This window comes from Petaurus breviceps, unplaced genomic scaffold (assembly GCF_028583685.1).
Source record: "Petaurus breviceps papuanus isolate PSGF00001 unplaced genomic scaffold, PetGlider_PUasm1.0 175, whole genome shotgun sequence".
Classification (NCBI taxonomy): domain Eukaryota; kingdom Metazoa; phylum Chordata; class Mammalia; order Diprotodontia; family Petauridae; genus Petaurus; species Petaurus breviceps.
Window position 1 is genome coordinate 14,809,305 of NW_027185764.1, and position 27,767 is coordinate 14,837,071.

Consider the following 27,767-nt stretch of genomic DNA (forward strand, 5'->3'; position numbering starts at 1 on the left):
CCCCCCCAGCCTGCCCTTCCTTCCATCATCCCCTCTCTCATCCCCTTCCCCCCACACACACTCCTGGAGGGTGAGATACCCTATTTAGTGTGTATTTCATTCCCTCCCCGAGCCAAATTTAATGAGAATAAGGTTGACCCATTCCCTTTTGCCTTCCTATTCTTTCCCTCCATTGTAACCATTTTCCCTTGCCTCTTCTATATGAGATAGTTTACCCCATTCTTTCTCTCCCCATCTCCTCTCATTATATTCCTCTCTCACCTCTTAATTTTACCTTTTAAGTATCATCCCTTCCTATTAAATTGGTCCTGTGCCCTCTATCTATGTATACCTGTAAATATATATACACACATTCACACATGTATTCCTATGCCCATATACCCTCATATATAGACATATAATTCTATTCCCTTCAACTATTTTCATACTGAGAAAAGTTTCATCAGTTACAATTATTGTTTTTCCATGTAGGAATGTTAATAGTTCAACTTTGATAAGTTTCTTGTGATTTCTTTTCCCTGTTTACCTTCTCATGCTTCTTGTATCTGAATATCAAATTTTCTGTTCAACTCTGTCTTTTTCATCAAGAATGCTTGAAAATCCTCTATTCCATTGAATGACCATATTTTCCCCTGAAACATGATACTCAGTTTTGCTGGGTAGGTGATTCTTGGTTTTAATCCCAGCTCCTTTGACCTCTGGAATATCATATTCCAAGCCCTTCAATCCCTCAGTGTAGAAGCTGCCAGATCTTGTGTTATCCTGATTGTGTTTCCACAATATTCAAATTGTTTCTTCCTGGCTGCTTGTAATATTCTCTCCTTAATCTGGGAATTCCTGGAACCTGGCTATAAAATTCCTAGGAGTTTTCTTTTTGGGATCTTATTCAGGAGGTGATTGGTGGATTCTTTCAACCTCTACTTTGCCCTCTGGTTCTAAAACATCAGGGCAGTTTTCTTTGAGAACTTCCTGGAGGATGATTTCTAGGTTCTCACTTTGACCATGGCTTTCAGGCAGTCCAATAATTTTTAAATGATCTTTCCTGGATCTATTTTCCAAGTTAGTGGTTTTTCCCATGAGATATTTCACATTGCCTTCTGTTCTTTCATTTGTTTGGATCTGTTTAACAGCATCTTGATTTCTCATGAAGTCATTAGCTTCCATTAGCTCCAATCTAATTCTGAAGCAATGATTCTCCTCAGTGAGCTTTTGAGATTCTTTTTCCATATGGCAAATTTGGCTTTTTAAGTCATTCTTCTCCTCATTGCCTTTTTGAGCCTCTTTTGACATTTGGGTTAGTCTGTTTTTTAAGGTGTGATTTTCCTCAGTCAGGCTGTTGACTCTCATTTCGTAATTTTCTTGCATTGTCCTCATTTCTCTTCCCAATTTTTTCTCCACTTCTCTTATTTACTTCTTAGGGTCTTCTATGGCCTGTAACCAGATCTTATTTTCCTTTGAAGCTTTTGGTACAGGAGTTCTGACTTCACTGTCTTCCTCCTGTTCCATGCTTTGCTCCTTTTTTGTCCCCCAAATAGGAGTCAAATGTTGGAATCTTCTGTCTGTTTTGTTTCCTTTGCCTGGTCATGTCGCCCCTCAGTCACTTGACCCCTGGGCTTTTTAGCCAGAGTAGGACTCTGCCACCAGATAGGGGAGCTTTCATCCCAAATGCTGGGGTTTTCTCAGATGCCGGAGGTATTAAATGGGTGTACTCTATGAGGCCTCCACATACTCTGGCAAGCTGGATACACACCCCAGTACCTCCACCCTAGACTGCAATCCAGATCCAAGCAGGTTAAAGCAAGAGCGATTACCCCTCAGACTGGTCGCTTGGTCCCCCTACACTCTGTAGTCCAGGAGCTGAAGCTGTCAGGTGGTGCTGGCTGGCTGTGCCGGCCTCTCAGCGGCTTCTCACCCCGGGGGCAAAATCAATGCACTCCCAACTACTGGGTCCCAAAATCCACACTGCATTGACCTCTCACTTGTCCTTCACATCTATGTGTTGATAATTCTGGAAACGGCCACAGGTGCTGCTGATCTGGAGTCCCTCCTGCCAGCAGCTGGTCAGGCCCGCCCTGGGGCTAAAACCTTGGGCTCATTCGGACCTGGGCTCAGCTCCCAGAGTGTTGCACTGGCCAATTCCTGCAGGCCTGGTGTGCTGTCCTTGGCAGGAGGTTAGCTTCTCTGTGTCATTTTATGGGTTCTGTAGCTCCAAAGGTTGTTCAGAGTCGCCTTTTTACTTTGATTGGGGAAGATGGAAGCTGGAGCAACTTAGAGGTCCTGCTTCTTTTCCGCCATCTTGACTCCGACCCCTCCTATCCACATATTGAATTTTAAGAAATTCAAGTATAATGAATAAAAATGAAATGATTTTGTCTTGCAGACTGTAGAGGGTCAGCTTACAGTTTTTTCATGTGTTACAAATAGGTTCAAAGGTCATACTATTAATGATACCTTATTATCACACTTGTTTCAAGAAGTGAGAATTCAACCATCTTTTCCTTACCTTAGTGAAAGTTTCTCAAACTGGAATAGCATAAAGATTGAGTACTCTTTCAAATGCCTGAATTCCCTATTAAATATTCATTTGTAGGAGATTTCTTGTCACATAGTAATGATGTTTTTAAAAATTTAGAAACATTGATATAGTGAGATTGATGGTCTGATGCTTTGAATTTAGTCACTTCAACGTTTCTTACATATTTGGGTAGCTTATTGTGTCTTATTGTTGGCATTTTCACTTGACTTTTGAGATGAACAGTTTTGGAGGGAAGAGCTGGAAAGGCCAAGTTGTGTGATGAAATGAAAAATTTTTTGGATTTAGAGTCAGAAGATCTCTCTCTGCTTAAATTCTGATTCTGACCCTTGGTTTTTTGACCGTGAACAAGCCACTTAACTACTTTGCCTTGGTCTCCTCAAGTGTAAAATATGGGAATTACACTAGATGGCCTTAAAATTTCTTCTCTCTCTAAATTAGTGACCTCTGAATATTTGGAGACCTAAGTGGTGCCTTGTAGGAATGAGGCAAGAATTACAGATGTATAACTTAAAAGTTACTGTCCAGTGACATGATTGCATACTGTTTATTCATTGGTTAACCACGTCAACCCCATTTCCCACCCTTGCCCATTTCAGTGAGCTTCAGTGGTCCCCTATTACATCTAGCATAAAATATTAAATTATCTTGTCTTCTAAAAGTTTCATTACATGACTTTTTACTTTTTCCAACTTCTTATTTTTATTGTTGTCATTCCCCTCCAAAGACTCTATAATTCAGTAAATATTAGCCTCCTTGCTATTCCTTGAACACAATATTCTATCTCCTGACTTTATGCCTTTTCAGTGGCTCTTTATGCCTGGAATTCTCTCCTTTCTCACCTTCACCTTCTGACTTTTTTGGCTTCCTTTTCATCCCATTTAAAATATCAACTTCTGTAAGATACCTTTCACTATTCCCCTTATTGTTAGTCCTTCCTCCCCAAGATTATTTCCTGTTTGCCCAGTATATCTGTTGTTCATGCATGATTTTTGCATATTGTCTATTCTATTAGACTATGACTTTCTTCAGCACATGAACTGGTTTTTCTCTTTTTTTTTCTTTATATGTCGAGCACTTAGCAACATTGCCTAGTGCTTAGTATGTGTTTACAATGCTTTTGCCTTGACTTGACATTTGTTGTTCTTTTACCATATATAATTTATTTACTTATTTGTTCCCAAGACAAGTGGAAGCCACCATTGAAATGAACTTTATCTTTTCTAATAGTGTATCTGGAACAAAAAAGTGATTGACCAATTACACAAAATTAGGTGATGAAAGAGAATAGGGAGATATACTGATTCCTATTTTCTTTCCATCTTCTTCGGTAAGAAAGTTATTCTTCAGAAGGAAAAAGGTAGAATGAATTTAACTAAGAGGAAATTGAAAATAAAAGATAGGAAGAGAGGATCTTGCAGCTTTAAATTATTTCACCTCCTCTATGCCAAATAAAATACATCCTGATGTAGTCATTGAACTGTAAAGTTTGTGAAATTGTGGAGAGTGAAAGACAGAGGACTGAAAAAAAAAAGCCAAATAATATTTTTCAATAAAGGAAAGAAGTAGATTGTGTAAACTACAAACCAGTGAACTTCATCTTGATCCCTGACAAAATCCCAAAATACGTTATTTATTCAGTGGCCCCAACCTCCTATGGAAGTTAATCACTAGGAGCAAGCATAGGTTCATTAAGAATAGATAATTCCAGATTAAACTCATTTTTAAAAAAATATATTGCTGAAGGAAAGTAGGTCCATATTATAGATGTAACATTTAGATTTTTGGAAGGTTCATCACAAAGTATCTTCTAGTATTTCAGTAGTTGAATGAAGAAAGCATTTATTAAGCACTGTTTATACCAATAGATAAGTAAGACAATTTTTGCTTTCCAGGAGCTCACATTTTAGTAGGTGAGACAACACATGGGGATGGTTTCAGGTGTAAGTTAGAGGGGAAGGTCCCATAGTCCTTAGGATGTAATGACAATGCCATCATTTGCATTGATAAAATCATATATGTTTTTGATATACAACCTTAAAATTCCTTTTGGGTGTAAAATTTTGCTTGTTAATGTGACAGAGTTAAACATTACCATCTTATGCTTCACTAATCATTCAATGTCTAAAATGAAGGAGTGAAATTTCTGGTGTATTCTGAATTGGTCTGATCATATCTGAACTATTGTATTTATTCCTTGATGCCACAATATAGAACAAATATTGACAAACTTGTACTTTCAGAGGAGAGTACCCAGTGGCATGAGAAGGCCAGTAAAATGGTGATAATAATGGTTTTTTTTGTCTGATAAAGAGAATAATAGATATCTTCAAATATTTGAAAGGACATCTTGTGGAAGAGGGATTAAGGTTCAGAACTGAGATACAAGGTAAGTGAGGTACACTTTGGTCAATGTGAGGAAAAACTTAGTAATAATTAGAAAAGTCTAAAACTAAAATGAGTTACTTCAGAAGGCAGTGAGTAGAGTTCCCATAACTACAGGTCTCCAGGTAGATAATTTTTGTGGAGAAGATTCCTTTTCAGGTCTGACTTAATGATTTCAAGATGGATCTCTGGATCCCTTTCAAATTTTGTGATTCTCAAAGGTGGGAATGAACAAATAGCTGGTGGAACCAGCTCTCAGAAAAATATCAATCCACTGCTATCTGCTTCCCTGTAAATTCAGGCTTACTGACATTCAAATTTTCCCTGCTGGGGTTACCCTCTACATCCTTTTTCAAGACCTTGAAAAATATAGACATCTTGCCTTTTTGCACAAAACTTAGGAAAAAAATGAAACTTAGTTATGATTTGAAGTAAAGACTATCCAGAATTTAGATTATGTTACTAACTCCACAGTGCACATCTTATTTTCAAAAGTAACTAAATATCCAATGCCCTTCTTTGCTCTTCACGTTCACAGAGAGGCAGAAGTTGCTGAAAAATGCTTTGGGAGATCAGTTGTTGGGATGAGGTTTGAAGATTCATTTCCACGGGAATGAGGCAATGAGAGATAGAGATGGCTTTTCTCAGAGAAGTGAAACTGTAGCAAAAGTAACATATTCAGAAACGACACTGAAAAAACAGGAAGTTTTTGTCATATTATGTTGGACAATAATAATATTCTGTAGCAATCGGCTCTGTGTGAATAGGGTCATTTCAGACTGCCTCTTGTGATCTTTGTGAATCAGAAATGAGGCACGATTCATGTCACTTACCTGTCATTAAATTCCTGTAGATATATTTAAATTATTTATCATACCAACATTATCCAGCCTCCTTCCTTGCTTGAATTCTATTAAATTAATTGTGTTCTATTTAAGTGCAAAGAATCTTAACAGTGCATGGGATATGTCTCTGTCTCTCTTGCTCTCAAAGTTTTCTTTTGATTTTCCTGTTTGACTTTTTTTTTTTTCTGTATATATTAGTGTGGTGAAACACTTCTTTCTCCTCTTGAGTATATATTATTGTTGATCTCAGGGATGTTTGTTTAGTTCAACGTAAATCTATTAATATTATTTGTTCTTGTTTGGTCTTTCCAGATTCTTTATGACCCCAAGCTTGATTTGAATTCAAGAAGTCTTCACTGCCCAGTGCTCTATGTACTACACTACCTAGCTGACCATCTGTTAATAGTGCTAATAATTAAGTTCACATTTAAAAAACACTAAATTTTGCCCATTATTTTTCCTTTTTTTGTAAATAGTATTTTTTTCCAATTACATGTAATGATAGTTTTCAACATTCATTTTTCATAAGATTTTGAGTTCTAAATTTATCCTCCTCCCTCCTGCTCAAGATGGCAAGCAGTCTGATATAGATTATACATATGCAGTCATGTTTAAACAAAAGGAAAGGACCATGAAAATAAAACCCAAAACCCAAAACAAAAAAAAAAAAAGTAAAAATCGTAGGCTTCCATCTGCATTCAAACTTCATAGTTCTTCCTCTGGATGGGGATAGTATTTTCCATCATGAGTCTTTCAGAATTGTCTTGAATAATTATATTGCTTAGAAAAGATAAGTCATTCATAGTCGATTATCACAGTGTCGCTATTACTGTGTACAATGTTCTCCTCGTTCTCCTTACTTCACTTTGCATCAGCTAATAGAAGTCTTTCCATGTTTTTCTGAAATCCGTGTACTCATTTCTCATAGAACAATAGTATTCCATTACATTCATATACCACAACTTGTTCTGTCATTCCCCAATTGATGAGCATCTCCTCAATTTCCAGTTCCCATCACAAAAAGAGCTGCTATAAATATTTTTGTACATCTAGGTCCTTTTTCCTTTTTCTGTGATCTATTTGGGATAGAGACCTAGTAGTGGTATTGAATGAAAGAATATGTAAAATTTGGTTGCCTTTTGGGTATAGTTCCAAATTTTTTGTCCTTTTTTAAAAAATTTAATTTATTTACTTATTTACCTTTACTTTATAACATTCAGTTCCACAAGCTTTTGAGTTCCAAATTTTTCCCCCCTCATTTTCCTCCCCTCGCCTGTCCTATGACGGCATGCAATCCAGTATAGATTCTACAAATACCTGTCTTTAAGATAACTCAGTGAGGTATGGACAGTATCCACCATGTACAAAGCACCATGCTATTTACTACAGGGGCAAAGTTGAAGTAAAAAAGAGTTCCCACCCCAAAAGGGCTTATAGAATTATAACAAGAACAAAAACAAGATAGTCACTCATACGTATTTACTTTTTTACCTGTTTTGTGTCATGGACCCCTTTGGTACTCTGGTAAAGCCTGTTGATCCCTTCTCATAGTGGTGCTTTTAAATTCTTGGAATAAAACACATGGTATTTTAAAGGAAATTAAATATATTGAAATACAATTTTTAAAAATTAAAACAATATATCCAATTTCTTGAATACCTTCAAATCTGTCTGTGAACATTTGTGAATCCAAGGCCTAGAATACTAATCTACTCCCATCTTTTTCAACCCTATTGAGTGCTGTTGTTCTGACCTTACCCATGAGAAAACTGATGCTCAGAAAGGTAAAAATCTTTACTCCCAAACCCTAAGTCAGTTCTGCTGAGTCTGCTCTCAAACTCAGCTTCAGACTCCAGGCTAACCCTCTTTCTAGTATGCCTAGGCAACCTGTTAGAACTTTGGAAAAGCTCATCTTGTGGTGTCCAGGAAGCAGGTGGAACCTTGACAATAGATAAGTCGGAGGTATTGTTGTTATGTTAAGAAAGACCAGACCCAGGCTGCTATGAAGGAGCTTGCAGTCTAATATCTTGGGGAACATGAATGAGAATTGCCTGGAACCTTATCTGGAAAGTTATAGGTAGTCCAAATTCCTTTTTGAGGGAATAGTTATTAATGGAATTATGAAGAGAATGAGCTTTTACAAAATGAAATCTTTTTTCTTTATTGCCAATTCTTAATTATCTTACCAGGGAAGCTCCAGGAGATTTTGTCTTTAGGTGACTTCTGGACGTATGGGAGAAGATTAACTCCTTATGAAACTTGATGCCATTTTGCATTTTGTATACCACCTTTGTTCCTGTTTACATATTAAATTAGAAGTAATAATAACACTCATCAACTTACACCATTAAGGTTCCTTCAAGGTATTTTTTTTACATTATTTCATAATAAGCTAAAATTTATATTGTACTCCTCGAGTTTACAGAGTACTTTCCATATATTATCTTATTTAATCCTCTCAGTCTTGTGAGGTGGATATCTTCATCTTCTTCATCATTATTGTTATCATCATCATCATCATCATCCCTGTTTTACAGCAGAAAAAAATGAAGCTCAGAGAGGTTAGGGGTCCTATCCAGGATCACTACAAATAAGAAATGTTTGAGGCAACATTTTCCATTCACATTTTTCTATCTCCATTTCTGGCATTATTTTGATTATGCCATGCTGCCTTCCTCTCATCATCATTGAGAATTGTCTGTTCAGTTGCTTTTTCCTCAATGCTCCAACTGCCTTGTGCCCATCACTGGGATATTTGGACACTGCCTTACAAATCTTTATTATGTTAAATACTGGTAAAAAAAAATTGGGCTTTCATTTTGCAGATTTCATGGACATATTCCCTCTCTTTATGATGTTTAGTTTATGATTCTACCTTAAAGCAATCTTTTCTTTCATCTATATTTCTATTTTTTTGAGGTCTGAACCTCAAAAGATATTGGATAAATTTTAGAAAAGAGCTCAGAATAAAGTGAAGATAAAAGGAGATGAAAACTAGAATCGAGGACACCTCCCAGTTATATGAAAATCTGCTCCTCTGGTGTGATTACTGGTTGGTAACTGATCAGGTAAATTGGATTATTCATTAGGGTTGCGATTGAATTGGAATTGCAAAGGGTAATTTTCCTTTTCTCACTTCAAGGTCAGATGAGAGTATTTACTGTATAACTTCTGTTTATCTGGGAATGCAAATTGAATTTGGTGGTTTAAATTGATGAGATGTTAGAAAAATAAAACTCATCAGAAGCAACATAGAGAGAAATTATTGGGTGGAACTGGTCAGTGTGGCTTCAACATATCGCGCGCTGCCCTTTCCTTTGATTGACAATTATTTCAATCTTTGCTTTTTTCATTTTCAGTTTTTGGTTTTTTTTTAATTTGGCATATTTTCCACAAAACACACTTTGAGGCATTTGGTATCTGAATTGGGTGGAATAAATACAGATAGCTGTACTCTGTCCTAAGAATTTTGTATTGGTGTTTTCATGTTCCTCATTTGAAGTTTGACCAAACTCTTTTGAGAATTCCAGAGCCTTTGTTAATGGTGAGGGGGCACTAAAGGATAACATCAATTCTACTCTTAATTTCTTAAATAACTCACTATGGATCCCTTGCTTTGCTCATTGCCATAGTAGTATTATAAGTGGCAGTTGACAGTGGAATTAGCTCAAAGACCACCGACTCTATTTTTTTTCTTTCTTTTTTTCTTGGAGGGGGGAAGGCAAGACATTTGGAGTTAAGTGACTTGTTAAGTGTCTGAGGCCGAATTTGAACTCAGGTCCTCGTGACTCCAGGGCTGGTGTTCTATTCACTGCTCTACCTAGCTGCTCCCATATTTTTTCAAAAATAATTTTTAATTGACTTTTTCTAAACATCATTATAGTATCTAATATCTCTCCCTCCTTGAAAGGCATTTCACATGACAAAGATTTTTTATTTGTTTTTGTTTTTAATTTAAAAAAAAATATTCATTTATTTATTTTTTGCTTTTTTGGAGGGGGAAGGTAGGGCATTTGGGATTAAGTGACTTGCCCGAGGTCACATGGCTAGTTTGTGTGTGTGTGTGTGTGTGTGTGTGTGTGTGTGTGTGTGTGTGTTTGTGTGTTGTGTCTGAGGCAGGATTTGAACTCAGGTCCTCCTGACCTAGCTGCCCCTGGTTGTTGTTTTTTTTAAGAGAAAAAAATATCAGCATAACTGATAAATACATTGAGTAAATCTGAAAGCATCTGCAGTCTCTAATATCTGGTGGTTTCTTCTCTTCATTTGCATCCCACTTAATCTTTATAGTTTTATTGCACTTGATTTTTTGGTGTGTTCTTTCCATTTACAGTACATTTTTTTTCTTTTTGGAGGGGCAGTTGGGGTTAAGTGCCTTGCCCAAGGTCACACGGGTAGTAAGTGTTAAGTGTCTGAGGCCGGATTTAACTCAGGTCCTCCTGACTCCAGGGCTGGTGCTCTATTCACTGCGCTACTGAGCCACCCCTTTTACAATACTTTGTAATAGTTACTGTTCATATTGTTTTCTTAGTTCTGCTTACCTGATTCTGTATCCTTTCATATAGGTTTTTCCATGTTTTTCTGTATTCATCTTGTGCACAGTAGTATTCCATTACATTCATATATTACAGTTTGTTTAACCAAATGTCCAATGGGCATTTACTTTATTTCTAATTCTTAGCTATCACTAAAAGTGCTGCTATGTAGGGAATGTTTTTGTCAGTGTCTTCTTTGTGGTATACACCTATGTAAAGCCAATCACTAGCAGTTCTCCAAGGATTGCTTTAAGGTTCTAATCACATAGTATAATGAACTCTATTTATTCAGCAGTAAACTAAAGCATAACATTCATGACAATATAACATAGCAGCTTAATACTAAGGTGGCCACCTAGTCTTAAACTAACATATCATCCAGTATATCTTATAAGGGGTAACAGAATATACAAACACCATCCACCCCAAGGTCACAGTAAGTTACAGTCTCCTCAGTCAATACAGAGTTTCCAAGTAAAGTTCTCTTTCATCTTGACCCGAGACTGACTTCCAAATCCCACTGGACTGTTCCCAACTGTTGCCTGGATTCACACATAGGTAGCTTTCCTCTCCTGCTTTATATCCAAATCAACACAGAACAAAGGATAGATAGAGTTCTGACGTCACAAACATTCTCAGTTTTGCATGTTCCCAGCTCTGTTTCTGCTCTTACCTATGATGATTGCATTGGGCCTATGTAAAAGGCAGGGAAAATTTTCAAACTCCCTTAGGCCTATTAGGGGCAATACAATGTATACTGTTTCCAATAAAAAATTCTTGATACAATCAAATATGAGACTCAAAGGCACTTAATTAGCTAAAACTCAATCCATAAAAACACCAAAAAATCCTATTTTGCTTGCCATTATAACCTATTAATAGAGTCTCTTATGCAAAGGATATGGGCATTTTTGTCACTTTATTTGCTTAATTTCAAATTGCTTTCCAAAATGTCTGTACCCTTTCACAACTCTGCCAACAGTGTATTGGTATGCCATATTCCCACCATCCCACCAACATTGACTATTGCATTTTTGCCAATTTGCATGTATTATTTTGATTTTCCTTTCTATTAAATAACGGTGGGGAATGCTGGTATCCTTGCTTCACTCCCAAATTTATTGTAAAAGGTTTTAGTATATCCCTGTTGCATATAATGCTTGCTTTTGATTTTAGTGAGATGCTTTTTTTGATATTAAATAAAATCCCTCTATACCTATACTTTCTAGTTATTTTTTTAGATAAAAGAGTATTGTGTTTTGTCAAATACTTTGTCTGAATTTCTTGAGATGATCATTTTTTAAAAATTATTTGGGTTTTAATATGATTAATTAAATTCATTGTTACCCCTGGTAAAAATTTCACTTGATCATCATAAATACTTTCTTGGTTAAATTGTCCTTAGTCTGTTTGATCAGTTTTTGGGTTGTATTTTTAAAATAAATTTTGATTAATCAAATTGGTCTATAATTTTATGTTTTCTCTTTTTGTGGTTTAAATAGTAGGACCATATATGTCTCATAAATGGAGTATATATTTCAGTACAGTACAGTATAGCTTCCTTGTTTATTCTTTTTGGTTTTTTGCATGTTTTTCTTTTCTGATAGTTCAGTGGCAGCTCCTGCTTTTTTGGATTCAGTTGATGTGTAGTAAATTTTTTTTTTCTATCTCTTTTTATTTTGTGCATGTCTTTTTTTTTCTTTTTTTTGGAGGGCATATTGGGGTTAAGTAACTTGCCCCAGGTCACATGGCTAGTTTGTGTGTGTGTGTGTGTGTGTGTGTGTGTGTGTGTGTGTGTGTTAAGCGTCTGAGGCCAGATCTGAACTCAGGTCCTCCTGTCTCCAGGGCCTACTCTCTACTCACTGCGCCTCCTAGCTGCTCCTTTTGTATGTCTTTTTAAATGTTTCTTTTAAGCAGCAGATTGTAGTTTTTTGTTTTCTTAGCCAAACTGTCACAATTTTTCCTTTTATTGCATTTATTTAATCCATTCACATTTCAAGTTATATTTATATTTCCCCCATCTGTTTTTAAGGTGTTCCTGTTCCCCCTGGGCAGCTAGGTGCACAGTGGATAGAATGGCAGTCTTGGAGTAAGGAATATTCATCTTCTTGAGTTCAAATCTGGCCTCAGACACTGAGTAGCTGTATGACCTTAGGCAAGTCCCTTGACTGTTGGCCTCACTTTACTCATCCATGAAATGAGTTGGTGAAGGAAAGGGCAAACCACTCTATTATCTTTGCCAAGAAAACCCCAGATGGGTTCATAAAGACTCAGACTCGATTAAAAATTGCATAACAACAACAGCAACTTTTCTCACTGGGTCCCTTCACCTTACGTCTGTACCCCTTCTCATTTGTTACCCTTTAGAGTTTTGTTTGTTAATTTACTTTGTCCTGCTTTTATCTGTTTATATATTTCTACCCCCTCCTTTTTCTTCTTAGTTTGATAGATTCCTCCTTCCTGTCCTCTACTTCAGCAAGTTCTATTCATTAGTTTTCTTGTATTGCACTTCTTTTTTTTTTTTGCCCCTTTTGAAAAAGGATTTCTTTCATTCTCTTCATGATCCATCTTCTCTTTCTGCTTACCTTTATTCCTTGCTTCATGGCTCCTATCATCATCTGGTCTTTCTCTTTTCTTTCTAATCTTTATACACTCAAAACTTCCAAGGTATCCATTCTAGGTTATGTCCTCTAGGAACTTTCTGCCATTCCTCTGTAGAGCTTACCCTATGGAATCTCCTTTTCTATTGTACCTCACTTTCAGAACAATGCCAATTATTGCAGGTGTCAAAAAGGACATGGGCCATGGTAAGGCACCTTTTCTCCCATGTTTAGATACACTTTTTTGTTGGCCTTCCCTGCTTTCCCACATCTCTGGAAATCTGCTTTGGTCCATGGTCTCCTATTCTGCCTGGTGCCATCTGCCATCAAGTCTCCTAGGCCTCATGTAGTAAAAAAATTCCTTATCTGCCTTCAGTCATAGTTGTTGTTTGCCCTTTATTCCTGAAGAGGGCTGTGATATCAGGGAGGTATGCCATGACATGCAAGTGAATTGTACTGATCAAAATTGACATTCTTTTGGGCTGAACACCGCCAGGTAAGGATATAATGGAAGGAAAGGGAAGGGGACAGGAAGGGAGGAGAGGGGGGAAAAAAAGGAGAGGAGAGGGAGATTTCATTCAAATAAACTGCTGTTTGAGAAAGTAAGAAAGAAGTGAAAGGATCTGTGCTGCCCAACAGGCCAGTTCCACTTGAGTTCCCATTGGGGCAGCTCTTAGTATGCACAGGTTGTTATTTGTCATTTCTTCTCAAAGAGGACAGTGACTTCAGGAAGGTGATGAATGATATGCAGGTGAATTGGATTTAAGTGAGGGAGGGCTGTGCAAAGTCACCAGCCTCACTTTCTCCTCCTGAGGCATCTGGGTCCAGTAGCAAGATATAGGTCTATGGAGTTCCCTCGCCCTCCAGGGCCCTTTTTTGATCATTCTGTCCTGCTTTCCCTATCCCTTACAGACTTTCTTAGACTATAGAATTTACCTTCTCCTCATTGCTAGTCTTTGATTTAACTAACCCCAGTGACTCTTCTCTGCCCTTCTACTCCTCTCCCCACCCATATACTGTCCTATATTGCAATTCAGCCCTACAAAAGTAGCATTCACTTGTAGTCAAGTTGTCACTAGATTCTTTCCACAATGGCCCTTGTTTATCTCTTCACTGATGTCTCTTCCAGATTTCTGTCCCCTTTTCCCTTAATATGTTTAGAGAAAAGTCTCTTTCTGGTCTTTCTATTGTCACTTTCTTGACGGTATTGTCCACATTAATTTACTCCTACAGTTCTGTTGTTTGGGCTGTTTTAGATGCAAATAATCTCTTCATTTTTGATCTATTTTTAAAAAAGTGTTTAAAGCTCTCCTTTATTATTGAATGTCCGCCTTTTGTTCTATATGGTTAGGCTGAGATTTGTAGGATTGGTCACCTGGGCTTCCTTCCGAGCTCCAGTGCTCTTTGAAATACATTATTCCTTTCCCTACTGCTTTTTATAGTGGATGTGAAAGTCTTGCATTATTTTAATGTCTTTTCCTTTGTATTTGAAGATATTTCTCTAGATGGCCTGCAGAACTTGTTTTTGAGTTGAAATATTAAATTTAACCACTATATGTCTTGGAGTTCGCTGCCTTGAGGTTTTTTTTTTCTTCTAGAGGTGATCTATGAATTTTTTCATTTGGTATTTCATTTTCTGTGTTCAGAAATTCTGGGCAGTTCTTTTTTATTATTTCCTTCATTATGGTCTTGAGTTTTTTTTTATCCTGTCATATTTTTTTCAGAGACCTATGATCCTTAGGTTCCTGCCCATCCTGTCTTAGAGATCTCTATGCTTTGCTTGCATAGTGAGTATATTTTCTTTAAATAATCTTGTTTTTTACTTCCTTCTTTTAGATTGTTTTTTTACTTAGGGGTATTTGCATTACCAGCCTCTTGTTCTCTCTTTAGGCTTGGCTTTGGAGATTCCAGTTTTTCTCTTCCGCTCATAATTTTTGCATAGATTCTGTTCTTTTCTCTTTTTAACTTCTCATGAACAGTGTGCTGTGAGTTCATGCTCTTCTCAACTTTCACAGGGTCCTTTGTCTCATCAAGTGTTGGATCATTTTTCTTCCTTTTGCAGTATTTATTCATAAATGGCTGAGCTCATTTACTACATCTGGAGGCCTTATTTCCTTCTGTTGTTATTAATTTTCCTTTTGATTTATCTGTTTGTGTTCAAGGTCTTTGAGATTTATTTTTCCTGAACTTTTTGGTACTTTTAGTCTCCTTTCTCCTTCCTTCCTTCCTTCCTTCCTTCCTTCCTTCCTTCCTTCCTTCCTTCCTTCCTTCCTTCCTTCCTTCCTTCCTTCCTTCCTTCCTTCCTTCCTTCTTTCCTTCCTTCCTTCCTTCCTTCTCTCCTTCCTTCCTTCCCTCCTTCCTGGGGCAGGGCAGGGCAATTGGGGTTAAGTGACTTGCCCAAGGTCACAGGGTTACCTTTTGTGTTAAGAGTCTGAGGCCGGATTTGAACTCAGGTCCTCCGGACTCCAGGGCTGATGTTCTATTCACTTAATCCCATCCAGATCTTCCCACAGTCTTTTTCTGTATAAAAGTGTCAGTTTTATCCTCATCAAATTCACAGATTTACTAGTAATCTTGCCTTCCTAACAGGTGTTATAATAAATTTTCTCTATTCTGAGTGAAAGAAGGCTTGAATGGTTGAATTCTTTTGAGGCAGATCCCCTGTACTCTTGCATTTTGGGGTTCCTAGCACCTCAAACCACAACAGGCAAGACCAAGTAAAAGCCTTAACGAGGATGGTCTAGACTTAGAATGGAAGGAAATGTCCCTCATTGAAGTAAGCATTTTCCTAGATAATTTCATATTCAGAATTTATTACTTTAAAATTTTCTATCTATGTCTAGGGCTTGAAGTGAATTGAGGTGAGGAAGAGAAACAATGTTACTTAGTTATAGAAATGTATACTTGAGTTATATCTGGAACCAGCAAAAGGGCCATTAATAGAGACATAGCCACAAGTGTTACTGGGAGAGTTCGGTAATCAGAAGAGTCCAAGGTAAGATGACAGGAAACTGAATTTTTAACTAAAGCTGTAATACTCAGGCTTATGTGTGTAGGCTCAATAAAGTACTCAGATAAATCTAGGTTAATTCCATGTCATTCCAAAACTTAGAGGCCACCATGGGTTGGACCTATTAGAGCATAACACTAAAGAATTTACTCTATAATTGAATAGTCAAAGAACCTATCTGGACTAATGGCTTCTTTGCTTTGTTCTCATTTAATATTTGTTATAGTCTATATATTTGTTAATATAGCTAATATTTATTTATGGTTAAAATTTGTTCTCAAATATTAACTATAACTTGTAGACTTTACTGAGAATAAAGTAAACCAGAATTTGATAGAAAAGGTTGAGTTACAATAAGACACAATTTTATGGATTTAGTTAACTAAATTTGTCATAATTTATTTATAATTTCTTTTTTAAAGATAGTCATAGATTTCCAGGAAGCTATATGTTCTTTTGTTTAAGGGCCAACTTTTAATAACATTAGGTTAACCAATCTAGGACTCTCAGGGAGTCTGCTGTAAAGTTCTTAAACATCACTTTTTACTATTTCCCCCTTCACTCTTTATATGCTTCATATACTACAGTGCCATCCATGTCAATTTTATTCATGTACCTGATACCCTATGTGTGGGGCATGGGGACTCCAAAAATCCTCTGGCCACCCCCCACCCCCCAAACTTAAAAGTCAGAGGTGTCTTGAGGAAAGAACACAAAGTTTTATTCAGTTCTAGAAAGAGGGCATCCCTTCCACCAGTATGAACCAGCAGAATGAGGTGTGTTACAGAAGACAGAACAAGAATTTATACCCTAATGTAGTCAAGGCCCCCCCCCCCCCAGCTGTCCCTTCTCCTATTGGCTGGGAGGCAGGCTTACAATCTGAGCACAAAATTTCCTCCAATAATAAGGAACAAAGAAGCCCACTACTATCTCTCAGTGGCTGGGAGGTGGGCTTACAGTCTGGCCTTGAAAACGGACAAAGAACAATGAAATAGGGCATAGCCAATCCAAATGTACCTGTCGTTATTTGGCAATGCCAAAGTGAAGAAGAGGGAAGGGCTCTAAGAGATAACTCAAATTCCTGTAGGTTTTAAGGCTGATTAACAGCAAGGGAAGGGGGGATTGTGTAATTTCTTAAGAAACCCAGGACTCAGGTCTGTCCAGTCTTACAAAAGTGTCTCTGGTTTGGAGATAGTCTATCTCTCTCTTTTCCTCATTCTGAGTAGTCTTCATAAAGGCTGCAGAGAGAGTGTACCCTACTCAATCACATTATAAAGCCTTCCATGATTAGCTTAGTTAATTATCATCTTTCTCTACTATAATAAGACTTCATTTATATCACTCATAAAGTCTTGAAATTTGTAAGGTAAATATCAACAGAAGTAACCCCCATAAACATAAGGGGAATTTTGGGGAATCCTTGATAATTTTTAAAAGCATAAAGGGGTCTTGAGATGAAAAAGTTTGAGAAATTGCTGATACAAATTATTATTTTCTAAAAATTAAAACTTGAAAATAACACAAATGCATTTACATAACTCCCACCTTTTCAAAGGAATAAGGTGGGGTTGTCTTCTCATTAGGTCTTCTTTTGGTCATACCAGTTCTATGTAATTATGCAACGTTCATTTTTTATTGTTTTGTGATTCTTTTCATTTGCTTTGTTGCAGTCACTGTGTACAGTGTTGGCTCTTGTTACTTCACTCTCCATCAGATCATGTAAATCTTTCTGAGTTTCCTGCTATTCCCTTTGTTTTTTAAAGGGTCATAGTAATATTCCTTCCTGCAAATGTACCAGTTCGGCCATTCTCCAAAAGATGTATGTCTAATTTAGTTCTTTCCTCCCACAAAAATTGCTACTGTAAATATTTTAGTGTGTATGGGGATTTTCTCTTTATCCACAACCACTTTGGTTTATATACCTAGTAGTGCTATCACTAAGGTGATCCAGTGGTAACTGGATCAAAGGGTCCAAACATTTTATTCACTTAATTTTCATAATATCAAGTTGTTTTCCAAAATGGTGGTATCAATTCATAGTTCCACCCACAATCCCTTGGTGTGTCTTGTCTTCCTGCAATCCCTCGAGCTGTGACGATTCCTATAATTTTTCATCTTTGCCTGTTTCCAGCATGTGAGGTAAAACTTAAGGGTTATTTAATTTGCATTTTTCCTATAATTCTTTTATATGGTTGTCAATAGATCATAATTCTTCTTTTGCGAAGTCTTTGTCCTGTATTTACTTTTATCTGTTGGGGATTGGTATTTTGTTTTTTGCTGCTTAGTTTGCTCTCATACTCAGTTCAGGCCTTTGTTAACTCTCATCTGGATTATTGTTTATTTTTCATGGTCTCTTGCCTCCTCAATCCATGTGACTCCTCTACTCACTAAACTTTATTTGTTCCTATGGTCTCTAGGATCAAATATAAGTTTTGTATTTGCCCTTTACATTTCACTTCCATCATGACTTTCCAGGCTTCTGTGTTACTCTTCTGCCTGCCATACTGGGGTATAGCCCGGCCAACTTCCTTGTGTCTCAAACATACTTCTCTATCTCCTATCACCTTGCATTTGCTCTACTAGCCTCTTACACCAGCAGTTTACTTCTTGTCCTCCTCCTAACCTAAGGTAAACAGAGAATCCCTTGTTTTTTTCAAGTCTTGTTCAAGCACTGCCTTATACATGAAATCTTTCTGATGCCTCCAGTTGTTAGTGCCTTTCATTCCTAAACTACCTTCCATTTATTTTATATTTATTTTGTGTATTGTTTCCCCTGATAGAATGTAAGTTTCTTGAAGCCAGGAATGGTTTCATTTTTGTCTTCATAACCCCAGCCTCTGTGTAACAGTAACTTGTACAGTCCAGTTTTTAATAAATGCTCTTTGGTTGATTGAATCTTCTCCCAGTACTATGAAAGATTTAAAATTTTTTTTTAACAATATAACTTGAAATATTTCTCTTCTTATTTGGGTGTGAGCTTAGGAATAAATGCAACATGGATTCCACAGGTTAAGGGTTGTGGGGCAAAAGAATTTCCCTTAATGTATAATTATATTGTTTCCCTCCTGTGATGGAGTATAATTGGTTAGTATGTTATCAGCAGATAACAGTCTTTTCTCCTCTACTTTCTTGGTAAAGCAATGTGCTGAAACTGCAACAGCTCTCTGCTTAAGAGGTGCAGTTTTGACTTCTTCATTTCTATTTATTACTCTTTCCATTAGGCTCCCACTTCCTAAAATGGAGAAGGAAATAAATACCTTTTTTTTTTTCCTCTTTGAGTATTTGTGGAATATTACTGTTAGGCCCAAATAAACTGTTTGCTCAGATTCCTTGTAAAATGGAGGTTTGAGTAAAATCCTGCCCTTCACCTAGTTTTTCTTGGAAGATCCTTTGGCTTACATTTTAGGTCACAGCATTCTAGTAGAGTAGCACAATATGGACTCCTTGTTTCTCTTTTTTGGTTTAGTTATCATTTGACACTGACTTCTCTCTTTCACCTTGTATAGTGTCCAGTATAGCACCACATGGAGACCTGACCTGGATTTGATTCTGATTATGGCTTCTGTTTCACTTTCATAGAAATCACTCCATATTGATTACATCCATTAAGTCTTTTTTATCATTGATATTTAATATTGATCAGATAGTCTGCTAGGTTTTTATTGAGGTCAATTTCTAAGCCTCTAGTCCCCTTCTACCTACAAATGCTCCATCTTTTTTTTTTCTCCTGATCCACTGTGTTGCTCTGTGTGTGTGTGTGTGTGTGCGTGCGCATGTGTGTGTGTGCATACATGTTTTCTCCTAGTTCATTTTCCTTGGTTGCTATTTTCTCTTACTGATTTAGGGAGGACAGATGATTTGAGGAATCACAAAAAGGGAAAGTGAAACTTTGTGGTTCATGTAAGGGAAGGGTATAATGCAGCAGTTCATTCCAGGATGTCATTAAAATGTTTCCTACAGCCTTTGAATTCATTGTCTCCTTTCATTGTTCCTTCAAAGAAGAGTCTTAGAAACAAAGTTTTCTCATGAAGATTACATTAAAGAGGACTTCGAAGTACAAAGATGGATTCTCAAAAGCTCAGACCTTACTTCATTTAGTATATGGCATCTCAGATTAGTCCTTGATCAATAAATACACCCAGCTTTTTCCTTAAGAACTAAGATTTATTTTTGAACTCTTAAAGGTTCATGGAAATGTCACTGGCCTTAGAGTTCAACTTAAGCATGGAAAAGGGGATTTAATTTTTTATGAGTTTGTTTTCTCTCTTTCCCTCTGTAACAAAGGTTTGGTTTGACTGGTAGCTACATGCCCAACACAGTGAAATCTCAGCCAGTGACACAATCGATCAACACTCTAAGATCTGGTTGCCAGAATTTCTTTGAATGGCAAAAAAAAGTTTATATGAACGTTCATCCTTGTGGTGCTACAGAATCATCTTAAGAGTTAACAGAATTTGTTGCCACATTCATGTGGTGCTCCTGGGATGGGAGAGAACCACTTATTGACAAGAAGTTTAGAAGATTAATTAAGGATTCACTTAAGAGGATTGCTAAGAAAACCAGGACTAGAACAAGTATCATCAAAAAAGCATCTATATAGAGGCTAAATAAATCATTGTTCTATTCTCTTATATTCTTTTTCCATGACTAGATTGAACTTTCCTGTCCTGTACAAGCTTCCATTCAGTGGAGTGTGTGTGTGTACATGTACTTGAACACTAGCATGCCCGTGTGCAAGTGTATGTAGGATAAAATTCTCAAACCAAGATATGCCTTATTTTTTTTTTTTTTGCTTTTTGGAGGGCGATTGGGGTTAAGTGACTTGCCCAAGGTCACATGGCTAGTTTTTGTGTTAAGTGTCTGAGGCCAGATTTGAACTCAGGTCCTCCTGACTCCAGGGCCAGTACTCTATTTACTGTACCACTTAGCCGCCCTAAGATATGCCTTACATCATGACTGGATATTGGTAAGTAGGCTGTTTGGTCCCATGGTTGCCAACCTTTGCTTCAGAATTAGATGGAAAGAAAAGTCAGTGTCAAGTGTAGAATACTGTTGTAGATACCTAGGCAGCTACTTGGTTGAATTTTCTCTTTTTAATTCTGGCCTGTTCTTTCCCTCTTGCCTGATTTAATGCTTTTGCTTTGCCCTAGATTCAAATCTTCAGGGTCCAGTCCCAGCATGGTAACTTTCTTCCTGATTGTTCCTTTTGCTTTGAGAGTGTTACTTTGCTATCCTAGCCTGTGACTGTATCCTTTCTCAGATCATTCTATCTATAGTCATTCCAAAAGAAGTAACTCCAACTTTTTTTTCTAAGTAACATCTTAGAAGTGTGCATCCTTTAGTACTTCCCCAGAATGACTTGTAAATGTGCTGCACAAGTGAGGGGCAATTTACTTACACATATTCAGAATTTTAAAATGTATTAAGCAGTGCACCTTTGATAGTAAGCTATCTAAGAAGAGAAGTGAAATGGTACACAATTTGATTTGTGTAATGGCAGGTGGTGGTGGGTGGGGGTCTTTCATTTACTGAATAACTTTCTACCCCTAGTTTATCTGTTCTCTTTTAGTTTGTTTCGTAGGCACTTTTATTAAACATTGTTAATTAGACTCCTAAAACAAAGAGATTAGGAAAAACAATATTATTAGGAATAGTTAATTCTTTGAGTACTTAGTTGATATGGATTGTTATTAACTATACGATAATGTGATTTGGGTGATTCCTGAAAGATATTATAGTGGAGATTAATGATACCAAGATGGACTTTTAAAAAATCATACTTAATATTTCCCAATTGTAAAGGCAAATTTTTAGCTTTCATTTTCCACAAGATTTTGAATTCCAAATTTTTCTCCCCTCCTTCCTGAAAAGGTAAGCAATTTGATATAAGTTATATATGTGCAATCATGTAAAACATTTCCACATTAGTCACAGTTGTAACAGCAGAAACAAACCAAAATGGAAAAAAAATGTGAAAATAGTATGCTTTGATTTGTATTCAGATTCCCTGGAAATGCCTAGCATTTTCTATGATGAGTCCTTTGTAATTACCTTGGATCAATGTATTGTGTAGAAGAGCTTAATCATTCATAGTTGATCATCATACAGTGTTTCTGTTACTGTGGTTAATGTTCTTCTGCTTCTGTTCATTTCATTTTGCATCCATTCATGTAAGTCTTTCTAGGTTTTTCTGAAATCTGCCCTGTCATTAATTCTTACTGCACAATAGTATTCCATTGCATTCATATACCGTAAATTGTTCAGCCATTCCCAGTTGATGGGGATGTCCTTAATTTCCAATTCTTTGCCACCTCAGAACTGCTATAGATATTTTTATACATATATGCCCTATTCCCTTTTTTTATGATCTCTTTGGGATACAGACCTGGTAGTGGTGTTGCTGGATCAAAAGGTATGTACAGTTTTGTTGCCCTTTGGCCAGAGTTCCACATTACTCTCCAGAATGGTTGGATCAGTTACGACTCCAACAACAGTGCATTAGTGTCCTAATTTTCCCACATCCTCTTCAATGTTTATCTTTTTCCTTTTCTGTAATATTAGCCAGTCTGATATGTGAGAGGTAGTACCTCAGATTTGTTTTAATTTGCATTTCTCTAATCAAAAGTGATTCAGAGCATTTCTTCATATGAAAATAGATAACTGATTTCTCTGAAAACTGCCCATTTGTATCCTTTGATCATTTCTCAATTGGGGAATGGCTTTATTCTTAAACATTTGATCAGTTCTCTATATATTTTAGAAATGAGGCCTTTATTAGAAACACTTGCTATAAAGATTCTTTCCCATTTTCCTTCTAATCTTGGTTGAATTGGTTTTGTTTGTGCAGAATCTTTTGATTTAATATAATTAAAATTATCTACTTTACATTTCCTGATACTCTCTCTCCCTTCTCCATAGAACTGATGTGTAGACTATTCCTTGCTCTTCTAATTTGCTTATGTTTTGACTACTTATGTCTAAATCATGTACTTGTTTTGACCTTATCTTGATTTGTGGTGCATTGTTTTCTAGTTTTCCCAGCAGTGATTTTAAGATGGGCTTTTTATAATGTTCTGCTCAGTGAAGTTGTTTAGGATATCATATGGGGTCCATGTTTGTATGTTTGGTTGAATAGAAGTTTTCTTTAGGTTTGCATGTATTCCTACAAATATATAGTAACCATGGAAGCTCTCTAGGTTATCCCCTTCATTTTACAAGAGTCAATTAAAACCCAGAGAGATAATTGACCGTCTGGTTCTTAATGATTCTGCAGGGCATTTTAACTGTGCTCTACTGCATGAGAGTATCTAGTGTTTCTAGGGGGCTGTTTAAAAAAAAAAATGAAACAAAACCATATTGTCACCATTGTTTCACATGTGTTGCTTGAAAGTCCATGAAGATATGTAAATGTTTTGTTTTTCTCTTTATAGTATCTTACATTTGCTTCCATTTGTTGCTTTCAGTATTTTGTAAGACTTGGTTTTGGGGAAGGGGATGGTTGTGTAATTTGTGAGAAACCAATCATTCTTTTCAATACCCTACTACCTGTGGTCATGTATTAGGTCACACAGTGGTCTTTGTATATGTAACGAATTAAAAGACATTCAGGGAATTGGTGTCATTTTTCTCATTAAATTACCCATTTTTGAACAGTCTTTTAAAGTGCTTGTGAACTTCTCCACCTGAATTCAGTCATGAAAAGAGCTGATTTCACGGTTCTTGATTATTAAATTGGTCTATGAATAGTTTGAAACTGAACTGGAACTCAATATCCTTTTAATTTGTCTGTTTCAAATGAATATTTGTGTATGTGTTTTGAGTTTCATGTGTCTCTGTGATAGTGACAGAGACAGAATAGATACCTCAAACTGGTGAAGGAAGTAGCTGACTGGGCATTTTAAACTTAGTTTTGGTGTTTGTCTTCCCAAGAGAAACAAAGTGAAGTTTAACATCTTGGCACTTGGAATCCAGGCATCACATCATAGCAATCTGGGATTCTGAATTTCCATTAAAGCTGATCTGAAGAATGTTGTTGAATGTGTATCTTAGAACATGATGATTTGTCTAGAAATGGCTGTTACACACAAACGCGCGCACACACACACACACGGATTTTGTTAGGATACTAGAATATTCATTTTGTCAAATCTTTTTGGGTGTGTCTGTGTGTGTGTTTTGTTTATTAATTTGAATACCTTAATGTCTTTTCTTAATCTTTTTCTTAGACTTTTATGGCAAAGCATCATGTCGGAATTTTAAGCCTAAAGGAGAGCTATTAAACTTTATTTACATATGTTTAATAGCATTATATTAGCAGAATAGATCTCTCCCATTGGGCTTTCTGTGAAGTGTCATTCAACTTATTTGTTTTCAATGAATAGACCCAATTCAGTGTTTTCCTCCTTCTAGCCTTTTTCCTTTGACTGTGCTCAGGACTCTTGCCCCTCACTCATCTTTTCTGATAGTTTTTGTCCAGTTGTAGACTTCATTCATCCTATATCACTTTTAGCCCTAAAAGCTTTTCCTTTCTTTTAGAATGTATAGGATGTTATAGTTGTAGTGCAGGAACTATGTGGATGGTAGTGTTAAATTACTGCCATCCAAAACTGCACATCTGGGGCTATCTGTGATTCAAGTATGAAGTATTTTGTTTGGTAATTTAGCTTATTCAACTCTCCTTTTCTTATCATTTGATATTTTTTTTCTTTCCTTGCATACTTTTGATGTGAAAATCCCTCTCATATTTTCTGAGATTGGACAGGGTGTTGTTTGAATGCGTAGTTTGAAATTGAGAAACTCCTGAAAGGAGTTAAGTAGCTATTCATAAGTAAGTAAATTGAATGAAAAAATATGCACATGCAAATCTATTTTAGGGGATGGTTATGGATAATGCTGTTTCTAAACCAAGAAGACTCCCATATCATCCTTTGCTTGGTATCTCTAGAACTGCTGCTGACATCACCCAGACATTCCATACCTTGACCTGAACAGCCTTCTTCCACATCCTTATCTTCATATTGGCAGGTTGGGGAAATATGAGTGCCAAAGGTCATCTTTTATTTTTTAAAAAATATTTTCTGGTTTTCTTATAGTGCTCGGATATTGGAAAAGATGCGTCAGCAGCTACTAGAAGATTTACTTAAGGTCCAGAGTGAGCTGTTGGAAGAAAGGAAGAAGCGGGAGTATAATGAAGACCTGGTCCGACGTCTTCAGAAGCGGGTCTTCCTTTTGACGAAGGTACTACTTCAAGCTGCTGATTGAGTGATTTTTTTTTTTTACAGCTCTTTCTGTATTTCCTTTTGATACAAGAATGGGGCCTTATAGTGCCATACCATACCATGTCTATGTGTGAAGAAGGGACCTCAGAGTTCATCTAATCTGTTTCCTAACTAAGTAGGGATCCCTTATAGGCTCAATCAGCTTATGTTCACATCCCATTAATGAAGAACTCACTATAACAAGGCATTCAGTTCAATTTTGTACGGTTCCTTACTATTTTGAAGTTTTTCTTTAAACAAAGTTAAAAAAAAACCCAGCATTTCTGAAACTTCTACCCATTGTTCCTACTTCTACTTTTTGAGGATAAGCAAAATATATCTAATCATTCCTCAACACATCCTTCTAATACAAGAGCTTTTATATTTCCTTCTACATCTTCTCTACAAAATATTTCTTAATTTAAAACACTAAAAGAACATTTATATACCCAGAGCAGAATTTAAAAGGATTGTATATGAAACCACAACTCTCTATGCTGCTAAATTCTTTAAAAATGTATGAGTTCCACTTGTTAAATTCCAAGTTACCCTACTTGTCTGTTCTTTCTTCGAAACTTCTTTTTTTCTTCTGTGCATTTAAAAAGGTGTTATAATGCCCCTCTTTGACATCATTAATATTTCTTTCCTGCAGCTTTTCCCAACCCTCAAGAAAGAGAGATGTAAAAAATCCCTTGTAATAAATAAGCATTCTCAAGAAAAACCAATTGACACACCAATTATGTTTGAAAATGTATATCCCTTTCAGCACCTTGTGTCCATCTTAGTTCGGTGGCACAGTGGATGGAACTCTGGTCCAGGAATCAGCAAGGACCACATTCAAATCTGATTCTAGACAATTCTTAGCTGTGTGACCCTTTGTAAGTCACTTGTCTGCCTCAGTTTCCTTAACTGTAAAATGTTGATAATTACAGTACTTAACCCACACCATTGTTATGAGGATCAAGTCAGATAATATTTATACAGTGCTTAGCTCAGTACTTGGCTCCTGGTAGACACTTAACAAGTACCTTTCCCTTTTCCCTCAGGGGCTAGGTCCTCTGGAAATATAATTTGTAATTGCCTTGTTTAGAGTGCTTACGTGTTCCTTTAAAGTGTTGTTATTCTTGAATAAGTTGTTCTGCTGGTTCTACCATTCTTCTGTATCAATTTATATGACCCAGATCTTCTGGGGGGAAAATTACCCCAACAACTCTCTCTCTTCTGGCTTGGGGCATTTTCATTGGAATGTTCTCCCTTCATCTTTGCTTTCTGACTTCCTTCAAGTTCCAGCTAAAATCCCTACATTCTATGGGAAGTTTTCCCCAACCCCTTCGGCTGATTTATTTCCTCTTTATCCCACATGTGGTTTGTATACAGTTGTTTGAATCCTGATTTTTAGCTTCTGAGGGCAGGGCCTCTCTTGTGCCTTTCTTCATGTCCCCAGCAATTAGTACAGTGCCTGGAACGTAGTTAAGTGTTTAATATGTGTTTATTGACTTGATGATTGAAATGATCTCTTTAAACAATTCTTATAGCACAATGATATTCCATGACGTTCATATACCATAATTTATTTAGTTGTCTAAAGTTGTCCTAGGGCAATCTAAGACGCCCTGTTAGGTTCTAGGTTTTTTTCTTTTCTTTCCTTTTAATCTCCCCCTTCAAGATTAAGGGTTTTGGTTTTTTTGCTTGTAGTATCCTCTGTCTTAAACCTCTCTACCCACCTCTACTTGTTTCCCTATTGAATTTGATGTATTTCTACATCGAATACTCTGAATATGTTCACCCTCCCAATTCTTTTCTCAAGAGCTTTTCTTTTGTTTTTATTCTTTGACTTGATATATTTTAGATATTTGTATGGTCTTGGTAGAAAAGTCTTTTTTTGCCTGTAGGGTCTCTACTTGCAGTTGTTTCTGAGCTGAGCTTCTTTTGGGGAGAGGGGATCTTTAGATTTTCAGTAGCAGTTGATACTTGTTTGCATTTTTCTGTTTGTTTTTGTTTTACTGATCACTAGTTTAATTTCCATAATTGATGCTTGGTGCCAGGACTAGGTTGTATTCCTGGTTGCTTTATTGATTGGGTAGTTGACCCTGGCTAGTCTGACTTTTGGTTCCCTGGATTCTTATACTGACCTCCAACTCCCAACATCAAGGTCCTCTTGATCTTTTAGTCACTGGTGAATTTCAAGAGAAAGTATTAGGAGTGGGTTTTGTTGCGGCTTCAACTTGTGCCCACCTATGGACACCAAAAACTGTTGGGGTTTAGACTGGTGCCCACCCAGGGACACCAAAAACCGTTGGGGTTTCGTGATGTGTTGTGGTAGAACTGTCTCAAATAATTCTGAGTCAGACCACCTGTAATGTAAGTATAGGCACCTTATGAGATTGATGCCTTTCATGAAGTGGGCTAAGTTCTAAAAGGAACCAGCAACTTCAGAGAAAGCAAAATGTATTTTTATAGGGTAAAGACATAATTACAAAACAGAAATTATGAATATTAAAAAGGCAGGAGGGGTTTGTTGAGGGATTAGGTAAGAGGGGAGGGGTCCCAGCCCCATTGAAACTGCAAATGCAATTACTCACAATGCGTACAAAAAAACCCATTT

At 36.7% G+C, this 27,767-nt stretch overlaps 1 protein-coding gene across 3 annotated transcripts in view; it reads left to right on the plus strand.

Moving 5' to 3' along the window:
- The window catches only part of MAD1L1 (mitotic arrest deficient 1 like 1), an 865,451-nt gene that overhangs the window by 268,639 nt on the left and 569,045 nt on the right, over positions 1-27,767 (plus strand). For all 3 annotated transcript variants that reach the window (XM_069084812.1, XM_069084813.1, XM_069084814.1), the window contains one exon: positions 24,998-25,142. In XM_069084812.1, the coding sequence (XP_068940913.1) occupies positions 24,998-25,142 (145 nt within the window). The remainder of the gene's footprint in view (positions 1-24,997; positions 25,143-27,767) is intronic.